This window comes from Protopterus annectens, chromosome 6.part1 (assembly GCF_019279795.1).
Source record: "Protopterus annectens isolate FY-2018-M chromosome 6.part1, PAN1.0, whole genome shotgun sequence".
Classification (NCBI taxonomy): Eukaryota; Metazoa; Chordata; order Ceratodontiformes; family Protopteridae; genus Protopterus; species Protopterus annectens.
Genome location: NC_056738.1, coordinates 270,956,304 through 270,969,759, shown reverse-complemented (window position 1 = coordinate 270,969,759; position 13,456 = coordinate 270,956,304). Strand labels below are relative to the sequence as shown.

The 13,456-nt window shown below is 36.3% G+C and overlaps 1 protein-coding gene across 2 annotated transcripts in view; it reads left to right on the top strand.

The window, feature by feature from the left end:
* Positions 1-13,456, top strand: part of RAMP1 (receptor activity modifying protein 1) — an 841,435-nt gene that overhangs the window by 503,315 nt on the left and 324,664 nt on the right. For both annotated transcript variants that reach the window (XM_044075699.1, XM_044075698.1), the window contains exon 2: positions 4,159-4,297. In XM_044075699.1, coding sequence (XP_043931634.1) covers positions 4,159-4,297 — 139 coding nt within the window. The remainder of the gene's footprint in view (positions 1-4,158; positions 4,298-13,456) is intronic.

The following is a 13,456-nucleotide window of genomic DNA, read 5'->3' as shown; positions in this document are numbered from 1 at the left end:
AACTGCCTTTAAATCTGACAGGATAAGCCTGAATATCTTTCTGGGGATAGAGAAGGCCGAACTTCCTTGCTCAGTTTGCTACCAATGTGAACCTCACCATAGCAAACAGTTTGGATTTGTAAGCACAGTATAGGAGTCTCCTCATTCAATGTCAGCAGTTTTTGTGGCCACCAAGTCCACAAATATTTAAAAAGATGCATGTAATGCTATGAAAAACAGCATACAAAAGACATGTTTATAGTAATGGAATAGTATAAGAAGATATTAAACAGTTATTCTGGATTACTGTTTTTTTCCCAGACAGACTTATTTGCCTTTAAACTGTTTAACCAACAACAAAATTAAAGCTCAGGCAACAGCTCGGTTCAATCAACATACCACAGTGTTACATTTTGAAATAGGCCTGAAGATAATATAAAATGAGAAATGGTGAGTTGTACCTAAACCAATCATACAGGCCATAACTGTTAAAATGACTGTTAAAATATAAACAAATACTATCTGTTTGTTATACATGCATATGCAGAATATTGCCTGTTAAAATATAAATGATGCTATCTGCTCATTATACATGCTTACCCCCACATGTCAGCCTGAGAACATAACGCATTTGAACACTAAGCATTTTAGGATTCTTGCCTTTGGTAACTATAAGAGTGTGAGCCAAAGCATAGATTTGAAGATTCATATTTCAGAAGGAGACATCAGTATGATAAAATTCTTAATGTCAGCCAGATGCTCACTCTTCTGGGAAGATGCTACAGTAACGCTCTACTGACTAGGTCAGCTTTGATATCTCAAAAAGGCTTAATGACTGAACACTCATAGAATGTCTGTAAACGTGCTGGTGGGATGAAGATGCAAAAATGACACAGTGGTCTCATCTATAATACCTTTCTTCAAACTGTCTGCAGGGGTCCAATAACCCAAAATGAAAGAAGATAAACCTTTTTTCATAACAAAAAGTATAATTTTTGTAACATCAAGAGTTGCATCTGATCAGCATAGAGAGTGACATCATGTTGGATGCCAAAGCTTCACCACAAAGTGTAGTAAAATAAATGTATCTTTACTCACATCATGATGAGCTACTTTTAACCGAACATCCTTTCGCGTTGGAAGTAAACAAAAACGTTGACTGAGTTTCCTCTCACTAATGTTTAGAGTAGTTACAAATATTTCTAGTGTTCATTACTACAACAGCACAAGGTCATTGTCGACCTTCAGCATGGGTTTCCCCATATCAGTGTGCACTTCTTTCCCAGCGCAAGACCACCTGCAGGTCTTTGCCCTTCTGCAGAAGTGTGCATTTGTGCCTTCAGTAATGTACCAATTCTCTGTGCTTGTGGGAATCTTCCTCTCATACCACCTATAAATAACAGTATCCTGTTTACCTAGAATTCTAGGCCTTATCTGTGTCCTAAAGGGGGCTGTTAACCTAGAATTCTAGGCCTTATTTGTGACCTAAAGGGGGATCATGCAGAAACCATTTAAGTGGAAGCAGTGTAAAAGCCATACCATATTTATTCATCTCAGGACATCACAGGTTGTATAATTTGAGGAGAACAGAGAACCTTCTTTGAAACTTTGTGCCTCTTGTTATTGTATATACATTTCAGAGTTAACTACTACATGTAGAGTAGCAGGAACATGAAAAACGCTCCCTAAAAGGGACAGTATAAGTATGTGCCAGGGATGCATCCAGACAAAAATCCATCCCAAAGGGGAAACCAGCCCAGTGGCATAGAGAAATGAAGTCCTGACCACAGCACAGGGGACATAAGTTTAATTAGCAGCTCCATTATCTGACAGAGTTAGCAAGAAGGATGGACATGCCTATCCTGATGTAGGGATAGATTCATAGGTAGTTACTAGGCATGCAGTACAGTGAACCATTAATGAGCCTAGACTAAATTTCCAACTTCCCCAAAGCACTATCTGGTTAGGTGACTCACTGAAAATTACACAGTGAGCAAATGAAGGCTTTGGGAATCAAACCCTGTATCACAGGAATTAGCTTGTTAATAGTTCACAACCTTAATCCTCTATGCCAGATGTCAGACTATGGTTCAATTGAGGAGAATATACCAGATATGCATTGAGACAGTCAAGTGGATGTGCAGTCATTGAGATCAGTCATATATGCAATTACTTTTTTAATTAGTTTTTAGTTTGAATGTCTTTTAAGACAGTTAATTGGCATGTACATTATTTAATGGTTATGAATCAGCTTACAATACCATTGTAGGCCTGGCTGAGGCTAGGCCTCAAAGTAATTGCATGGCCGGCCCCTTCTTTTTTCTCTCTGGGGAAGATGGTGATGCCAGATTGTGGCTCAGTGATGAAATAGCTGCATGTTTCCATAGCTGTTTATGAAGCTGAGTTCGTTTCTCTGTGTTTATTCTGGTGTCGTGCAACTCAGCTAATAAATCTGTGATGTTTGCCATCACTTTTTCAGTAAGACAGATTTTTAGCGAGGACATGTCAGAGTCCAGTATAGCAAATTCCTTATATTTATCTGTCCTTTTGATCCATAACTTAGGTAACAAAGTTGTGTATTAATGTTATTACGAAAGCACGGTCTCCTCACTTCTGAGCATGCATTTTTTAATAGAGTAGCAATAGAGAAACCTTTATATAACTTGTTGCCCATTAAGTATAAAAAGACAGCTTTCTTTGGCTACTCATAGAAATATTTCCTTGTATATGAATCTCCATAGTTTAAAAAATTATTAGCCTTGGCTTATAGTCTTAGTTTAACATAATTTTAGTTCACATGGGCTCACTTGATCTGCAGGGAGCTGGCTGTGCTCAGACCAAATGTTTCTGGCAATTTTTCCTGAGTAAGTAAAGGGAGTTCAGATACTTCTATGTCTCGTAACAGCCACACTAATCTTAAATTCTACCAGCATAGCTGGTGTTCCAGCTATCTGCTCAGGCTTGCTGCAAATCTCAGCTTGGTGTTCCCTGGTTATTACCTTTTATTACTGGATTTGCACAAGTCATTGCATTACAGTTAAATCTATGTGCTGTAGCTGTGTCAACACATTTCAGTTAGGTAGGTAGATCTTCACTTTAATTGAATCAGTGCCCTCAGCACCTAGCTTATCTGTGCTTCCTGCTGGTTGAGCTTCCCCTCCAGGCCTGGGTCATGCTGCTGACTGAGAATGGCAGGTACAGTGAGTTGCCCACTCATTTCTGCCTGCCATAAAAAAATAAATAAAAAATATACAAAAAAAAGACTTGACAATTCTTGTGCCTCTAGGTTGCCTTATCCTCACAGTTAGGTTTTGGTATCCCAGCAGAATAGTGTTTAGGAGAATTAGTGAAGTGACTAAAGGAGCTATTCAAAATGGTGTGTTGTTGGCATGCCATCAACCTCCACTCCCTTTACCAGATTAGTGTTAACATAGAAGACAAGCATGCAAGTCAGCAGTCTGGAGATTTCATTGTGAAAATATAAGAATGCTGAGTTATGACACTCCTTTCAGTTTCCTTGAAAGTAACACAAGTATATTGCTTGTGCATAGAAATGGAGTGTGTGTGGCCAAATGCAGTTGGCAAAGCTCATTCAGCCAAACAAATAAGGTAACAACATGGGTAGAGAGCATTGCAAGCTGAAGAAAAGGCATTCAAGTTGAATACATTTTGATTTGGTTTTATTCCCTTATCACCCAACACAGACTTAGATATGCCCCCCCCTCCCAAACACACACACATGCACACACACACACACACACACACACACACACACACACACACACACACACACACACACACACACACACACAAGTACAGCAAATGTATGCCCAGCATGTTTAAATGAAAGTGTGGAAGATTCACCAAGACACATTATCACCACGTTTGTTCTAGATAAACTGATGCTTTCATGTCCACAATGCTGGTGTATATTTGCCAGAAATTAGCTTTTATATGTATCTACCATTGCATTGCTTTACCTTTTCAATGTTTTTTTTTCACAGATCCTTTTCAATAACATCATATTTAAATAAAAAAAATCTAGAATTCTGATTGAATGTTTATTGCAAAAACAATATATTTATTCTGTTAATTTAATATGGTTTATGAGACATACTGCTTTTGCATTTATTCATACTGTAGAAACGCTCTGACCAAATTGCCTTTGCATTTTTTTAGCACACCATTTCATCCTTGTTACTACTTGTGAAAATGCCCTCTACAGTCAGTTCATCCAGGAGTTTTGTTTCGATTCATTCAAGTTTGTAATGGACGCCACTGATGAAAAATATTGGTGTGACTGGGAAAAAACACAAAGGTAAACCGTAACTTAAGAATGCAGATTATTGAAATATCTAGTAGTATGTTCCTAACAACAAATCCACAGCAAAGCCAAACATCTGTTAATGAGTCATTATACAATTATCTTTATTAGATTTTCTCACTGCCGTTTGAGAAACTTTGCACATTTTTTTTTGAAAAGCTGGAGGGAATGGCAGAGAATCTTATTAACAGTTTCTCAACCTTTAAATAGCTAATCAAGGCAGAAGTAGCTCTGCTCCTTTGTATCTGTGTGAGGCCACATGTCATTGATAATGAGAAGACAGGCTGCCTTAGAGTGTTTATGTTCGTTTCATGACAAGTGTTCCTCATTGCTCTCAGAGAGCTTTGATATACTAAATGTGTGGAAATCTCTCCTTAATGCAAATGACAGTTTTACTTATGACAGGCAGTGTATTTGATATTAATAAATGTAACTGTTCTGTGAATGCCAGTATAACAGTTATCGTTCTGAAGTAAAATTATTAGTTAAGGCATTTATGGATTAAAAGTTCTACTTTCTGATATTCTTCAGATGGATTGCTGTTGCAGGAGTAATTACTAGTGGGACTTCTGCCGCAGAAGGCCCACCCTCTGTCATGTCTTTCAGATCTCATGCCCTTCACCTCCACGCCAGGTGAATGTCCACCTCTTAGAGAAGTCAGTACTTTGTCAGTATAAAGCTTGCATCTGTTTGCACAATTTTAGATCTTTCTTGCGTCATTTCATAACACATGAATGATTGTACAGCATTTGTAAATGAGCATTATTCTGGTACTTCATATCCCTGTTCAGATAAGTACCAGCTTGAGAAAATATTATTATTGCCTTTCGGTACTTATGTTGTATAAATATACTTGTGTTATATATTGTTTAAGTAGACTACAATCAACTATTATTCTGGACAAACCATAAGCTTCAATATTTGAAAATGTTCACCTTTATGAATGAGGAATCAAGTTTTCTATAATATTTGCTGAACATTAGTTTCCCAGTTCCAATGTACTGGCTGTTGTATTATTTTAACAATAAAATAGTGCATATAGAAAAAAGTCCTTCTATTAAATTAGAAGTGGTCTTGGATGATTTAGCCTGCATAGAGCCACAAACACAGATGTCATATGTATTAATGCAGTTACATTTTCTGTACCCATGACAAAACAAATGCAATTTTTATGAGATTGTGACTGGAGGTTTGAACTTAATTAATAATGTCACATGCAACAACTAGAATGCCCACAGAGATATCTTATTAAAAGGATACAAGGCCTAAACAACATGTCCTAAATTTACTGACTCAAAGCTAAACACTGATAGCAGAGAATGGTCACATCATTTCTAAATGTTTTTGTCAGACAAAAATAGATCTGGAAAAGTCAGTGAGTTATACTTATGGTTCATTCACCTAATATGACTAAAATGACAGAGCATTTCTCTAGTACTATAGCTAGTATTATAGCTGGAAGATATCATTAACGCAAATATAATCCTGGGATATAAGGTAATTAAAAGTAAAACATGCTGTTCTTCTGAGATAATTACATTTTTCTAGCCTTGACAAGTCAGTTTGCATTTTGCCTAGTGATAAAAACTTGCAGTCAAAAGGTTCTGCTATTTTCCTTGTGAAATTTTTTCTTTTATAGCCGAGTTGTAATCTATTACAAAGGGTAAAAGGCAGGAGAAAATAGATGCTATAAAAGTTCTTTTATGGGCACTGCAGATAAAAAAAGGTAATGGGATTCAGACATCAAAATTCGGTTTAACACTGAACTGAGATGACTTCAACATGAAATAATATCCTCGGAAAATTACCCATTCATTTGTTTCCTCCCTTTAAAGAGCATAGTTTGTTTTTACATTCAGCTGTCCTGCTTTTTAATATGCACACCCAGATCCAGCCTTACTCTTAGGCCAACTAGGTCACTATGCTCAGTATGCTACAGGCTGCTAGGAGATGTCCAGTGTCTGGCATCCAAGGCATCCTCCAACCAATTACCAATGGATTTACTGCACATCAGCAAGTCAAATGGCATCAGAAATACTTAGCCTAGGAATCTAAACCTCTTGTGCGGCAGGAACAGAACAGTTTGGAGTGACTGGTATATCTTGTGGAGGACACTGCTGCTTTGAAACAGACTCCTCATGCACTTAAAACAAAGTTCATCCCTGTCTGTATACAAGAACAACTTGGATTTATGAATGGAAAACAGAAAATTTACCTCAGGACTGCACCCTGTACTACTAATGGACAGAGACAGCTCCTAAATGCTTTATCCCATGCATAGGTCCCCACAAAATTATCTGTGGTATGATCCCAATTATTCTCATTAGGGGTGATATATAATTATCAAGCATGAGATGGTTAAGGCCAATCTGTAACCAAAAGGGATAGGTTATTTTGAGCATAAAAAGGTAAACTGGCTAGGCTTAAAATGGCTCACAAGGGTGGCTGGCCTAGTATTTACCTATGAACCTATGAACTTATAAATAATTATTGTTTGAAAAAGTGCTTGGATTTCTTTTTAGGTATAAACCTATGCTGATAATATTGAAATCAGTTAATGCAGAGCCAACATTAGAGATGAGTGAATCAGCATACAAATGGAAGATTAGCAGAGACCACCATAAGCACATAAGCATTAAAATTAGTTTAATTGTTTGAGATATTGAGCACATGGTTTGGTTGAAAGGCCTAAGGAGTACAAGAAATATCAGTTTGGTTTTGGCAGAGATAACAATCAACAAATGGTTAATAAACCAAGTATACACCTTATTGAAGTTTCCTTGAATTAGGAGTCAGATTACTGATAAGAAAGAATTTTAGGAGTAAACATTAATATGTAGTATCATATAAAGAAATGATAACTTATCTAGGAGAGAGGTAATGGAAAGGAAAAAATGAGGCCTAAAAAAATGTGAGTTACTCCAGCCTGAAAGGTGGTAACACCTGGCAAGGCATTTGTGATGAGAGCTCAGAGAAATTTTTTAAAAGATAATTGGGTAATCAAAGAAGGGTATACTAGTGAACTTAATGGAAGCAAGTTTTTGAAGAATAAGAATGTATTCAACTAAAGGAAACCCTTTCTGTGGTTAATCACAATAGGTGCAGCTAAGTGTCCTTTTAATTTTTTTCTAAAAATTAAAGGCGTAACATGAAAGATAGAAGTCAATTTATTGTAATTGGAACTTAACCTATTTTTGAAATGGATTAAAAGCATTGTTATTTTGGATAAATTCAAGGATTTAATTAGGAGGTTATATGAGGAATCAGAGGCTAAAATTAAAGTGTGAGGGCTCCTCTCTAGTAAGTTTTGTCTGAACAAAAGAACCGAGCAGGGGTGTCCTCTTTCCTCTTTGTAATTTACATAATATTTAGAGCCACTGGCAAAGAAATTAAGAGACTCAGAAATTAATTTATATTATTGATATGGTAATTAAGAAATGTTGGCTTTATTTGCAGACCATGTTATTCTTTACCAGATATGGAAAGGGCATCTCAGTGTTGTGGAATATTTTGAGACAGCTTCAAGTCTTTTAGGGTTATAAAATTAACGAAGATAAAACAAAAGATGTACCTGTGAACTATGTACCCACACATGAATTGGTTCAGCAATACACATTTTTATGGGGAACAATAGATAAAGTACTTAGGAGTATGAATTAAAATGATTTTATTATGGCAGCTAAGGACATATGGGAAGAGACTAAATAAATGATGACACAAAAAGTGAGAAACTGAAAGCTTTTGTTTTTGGATATCGGTAGCAAGATCCAAGTGAAAATGTTTTAAGTTATTTTAATTTTATATACAGGTCAAACATATTTTTATTAACCAAAGGATAAAATGTGCACAGTAATTAATAAAGACCCGAAGGATTTTATCTGGGAGGGGAAAACAGCAAGGATCAATGGAAATAAGTGGATCCTTCCAGTAGAACAAAGTCATTTAAGATTGCCTTATTTGAAAGAATATTTCAGAGCTACACAGTTAAGGATCATATACATGACACAAGCAGAAAGCTAGAATTCAAAGTGGAAAAAGATGATGATGAAGCAGTGGGGGGAGGAGGGATTAAAAAAATGAGAGAGTGGGATTCTGGATGCCGATCCTTAAGGAGAACAACAACGGTCATACAGAATATTATATTCGTAAATCAGCATAAAGTATTCTAAAAACTAAGCCAACATGAGAATGGAGAAAGGAAATTTTGTCAATAGGGATAACTTCAATTAGGGGTACAGAAAATAGGCAGGAAGGGGCCAGAACTTACTGGATAAAACTGGCAAAGGAACCAAGGTACTGGAAGCAAATAACTAGAGAGGTAAAGGTAATAGAATGCAAAGAAGCCAAGAAGGTATTTGGACTACAGGCTAGACACTGTCTTCTGTATCTGGAATATATATCATAGTATAGGCAAAGAGAAAGGGATAGAGGAATCATAAGTGAGGACATGGTTTAGTAGAGCTTTTAGCTGAATGTGGAACAGAAGCATCTGTAAAAAACTGATAATTAGTTGGGCATATAAAATATTGCACAATAACTTTAGGAATCAATCAGAGGAGGTAAGAAAATATTGGGGGGGGGGCTGGATAAGCAATTCACAAGGAAACAATGGGAGGACATAAGTATGGCTCCCAAGTATGCAACAAGGTCTAGAAGACTTAGGATTTTTACTTGGAGGTGTTTGGAAAGGTATTTTTATACCATAAGCAGACTCCAAATAATTTTTCCTCAGGTAGATGGCAAATGTTGGAGTTGTGATGTAGAAAAAATTTGTAACTGGAAATATATGTTTTGGAAATGTAATGAGTTGGCAGACTTTAAAAGTTCCTACAGAATACACTGTCAGAAATATGGATGAGCAAGTAGGTATAACTAATGAAATTTGGATGAGCAAGTAGGTATAACTAATGAAATTATTTTTTTGAGCTGGGATACAGGATCTAAATTGTCTAGACATAGAAAGTCCTTGTTAAGTTTAACTCTGGTGGCAGACAAAAAAGAAGTTAGTAGAAAACGCAAATCAATGCCTAAAGCAATTGTATCTGACGTATTGAATATCGTAACAGAGATAAACGAACTAGAACTGGGATCTTTAGAAATAAAGAGTATGAATAATACATGCAGAATAATGTTTCGGAGGAGGAGTGAGGTTTAACAGAAAGCAGGAATTGATCAATGTATGTAATGTTGGATTGATGATACATGTAGAAAAGAATATATATGATGTATCGTTTTTGTAACTGGAAATGTGTTAAAATGGTTTCTTTTCTTTTATTTAAATGTATGTTTGGCTATGCCTTAACTGATAATTCAATAAAGGTGTTAAAAAATTCAATGATGTGTGTGTAAATTTGCTTTCTAAAGATTTTGGCTTGAGGAGAAAAGTTTGATCTGGGCATGTAATGCTTGTAAGGGGGTGCATGTATAACCTTAGTAAATATAATGATGTTCATTGTTGCAGCAATAATGTTTGGTTATTTTTATGTTTAGCTTTTTTGTCGCATATGCTAGATGTTTGTATGGAGCCCATCAGACTGGGTTAATTATAAAATTCCTTACATGCTATCTCTAATCTCTCTGTGTTTTTCATGCGTTAGTCAAGAATATTACAACCCACAAAGATTTTTTTTTATGTGGGAGACTGACTTTTTTGCTAGACAAAGCAGAGTAAACGGATGAAAAGTGCTTAATGCAGATCAGTAGGACGTTATAGTTTTCCTCAGTGTCCTAAGATTTGCTCATGAAATAATAGATTTTCTTTTATTAGAGGGAAAGATCTAACAGTTAATTGTAATATGGAAATTTGCTTAAACAAGGGAATAAAGTAGAATAGTCTAAGAAAAGATCTAACAGAATGTAAGCATGATGGCATCTGACAAGTGATTTGGTAAAAAACAGTTAAAAAAGAGTTTTATGAAGGATGAGTGTTTGGATAAAATGGAGTTCAGATGTGTTAGCTAAACTGAAATAATTAGGCATACAAATAAGCTTACTTTCATGTGGACGAAGATACTTCACATGAAAGTCACCAAGCTGAATTAGCTTTTTTATGTAACAAGGGTATAGCATGTCTAAAAGAGCATTAAATTAGTTTGGGTGGCACAGTGGTGCAGAGGTTAGCATTGTCACCTCACAGCAAGAGGTTCTCTGGTTTGATTCTTGGTTGAGGTGCCTTCTGTGTGGAGTCTGCATGTCCTCCCTGTGCTCATGTGCATTTCCTCTGGGTGCTCTGGTTTCCTCCCACATTCCAAAGACATGCATCTGGAGTGTTTCTCCCTGGGCAGCCACTGAAAATGGACTCTGTCCCAGTCTCAAACTTTCCCAGTAAACAAATGTTAAATAAATAAGAGACGGAGGTATATAGGCTGAGGCTATATATATATATATATATATATATATATATATATATATATATATATATATATGGGTTACTATTGGAGTCATGAAAACCGGAATGTAATCCGATTATTATCGCGAATCGTATGTTGAAAATCAAAACAGGAACACAGGCACTATGTCGAATGTAATGCTGGTTGGAAAACACATTATTCAAAATAGTGCTTATATTCCTACTTTACACACAACACCACCTAATGTTACACCCCCAAGCAGTACATACGTACTGCACAAAACATTAATAAAAGTTTTTGCAGGGGGGAAAGCCCTCATGCACCCCCCATGTGGCGGGCTGTACCTCCCCACACTCCCTACAAATAATATATTCCAACTATGAGATCTGACTACAGTGGGGAAATAGGTAATTTCTCAATCCCCACTTTACCATGAACGTACTTTACCACGATCATGTAACCAACTACAACTGTGCGAATGCACTTTCCATTCACGAAACGGATCAGTCACACTTTTGCAGGCATAACCTGCACTCGGGATTGTAAATGTAAACCTATATATTTATTTATATACATATATATATATATATATATAAGTGTGTGTGTGTGTGTGTGTGTATACACACACACACACACACACACACACACACACACACACACACACACACACACACACATACATACACATACCCACACACAATGTATATATATATATATATATATATATATATATATATATAGATAGATAGATAGATATATAATATATATATATATATATGTGTGTGTGTGTCTATATGTATATATATATATATATATATATATATATATATACATACATATATTGTATTTCCTAATGTGACTTTAATGACAACCCATTTAGGATCAAATGTTTCTTAGTGGTCATTTAGTAAGTTAAATATTATGTGCTTCTTATTATATGAAGCTAGTTTATGGACTGAACATGATATCATAAATAAAAATAATACCAAGTATGGCATTTATTTAGCAGTAAAAGTATGTCCTTAGTTGCTGTATAAAACAGTTTAAAGATGATCTGAAGTAATTTTGTAACACAAGTAAAGTGTTCAAATGTTTTCATGTTCAGAATAAACAACAGGGTGCATAAGTTACTCCAGGCTTCTGAGTTTTATGCAGTTTCTGTGGATTTTAGTTGTAAATGATGGACTTTTGTCACTGCACTGCTTGCCCGACATTTGTACTTGTGAGCTGAGAAATTCACCACCTGAGATGTAGGATGCCTTGCGTGCTGTGTAGGTAAACTGACAAGCGTTAAATATTACCACTAGGATATGGATCAGGTCACATTTAGCATTGAACTGATTAACTGAAGATTATTAATCTTTTATTAGAAACACGGAACATTAACTGTAAAGAGGCTTCATAAATTTATAAGTAATGGCCCAGTTTCCACCATTAAAAGTGAGGACATTTCACTTTTGCGTATAGTTGATATGTAACTGTATATTTTCCACATGCTGGCTACATTTGTGCAGTCTCATTATGTCTTCACACTTTGGATAAATGCTAACTCTTAAGTCAATCCCCAGAACAAGTTAGAACTGCATGAAGGAGAACTAATTTGTTTGCCAGCATGGTATATCTGCTGTTTACCTTGCAATATTATCTTTGTGATCTTAAGTATAAAACTTTCATAGCCCATTTGTGTCAGAAATACGCACATTGTAATGTGTTACTATTACATGCAGGATATGCTTGCAGCACAGGTTCTGTGTATCCTGGAACAAGGAAAGCAAACACAAGTTTTTAATGAAAGAAAAACACATTGTAGAATGGACAGACTTTGCTTTTCACAGTACATATAATTACACCACTTAACATTCGGTAAATGTGCATCTCAGGAGATATGTCATATTTGCCATATAACAAGTATTATACTATAATCTGAAATGTACGCTATGAACTTTGAAAAAGAACTTCAAAGGGTCCACTGCTGAGTTCTGTAAGACCATATCTGGATACTCTCGTATATAACAAAGAACATGCTGTGGATATCACCACACATTTTAGGTGATTTTTTTTTTTTTTTTGGTACTAGGTTTTTGGCCCTAGGGCCTATACAAGCCTAGCCTTAACAATTCCCTGAATATTTCTTCCCACAATATTTACTTCCCTGGACCCCTGTCTAGCAGGATGACTGACATGATCCCCGGGGTGAATTTAATATCTCCCACCCAATCGTCAAGGTTCCTTTTGAAGAGCGCCAAGGAAGAGCTCTGCTTGACATGTATGGGCAGTCTATTCCAGAGTCTGGGGAGTCTCTGGGTCAGGAACCTATCCCTCCAGCATGTTTTGTTCATTGTGATGACAAGGTTTAGATCCCTGGAGCGTGTGGCTCTGAGGGATTGGAATTTCTTTAAGTGGAGCATGTCCAACAGCTCAGGGTTTAATATGGCCTTGTATGTTAAGCAGAGATCACCTCTGAGTAGACGATATGCCACAGAGTATAGCTGGAGATTTTCTAGATGGTCAGTATAGGGCATCTGTTTTAGGCCTGTGATTCTTTTAGTGAGGTATTTCTGCTGCTTTTCCAGTTGTTGCAGATGTCTTGTGAGGTACATACCAAACGGGGCATTGTACTCTATAATGGGTCTAATGAGGGATGAGTGCAGTGGGAAAATGACCTCCTTTTTTCTGCATGAAAAGCCCTTAGTGATGAGGTGTGCCACATAGAAGGATTTCCTGACTGTTGTGGTGATGTGGTTATTGAAGGAGAGACCACTGTCCACCTGTGTCCCTAAGTCTCTCATCACACTTACGGTGT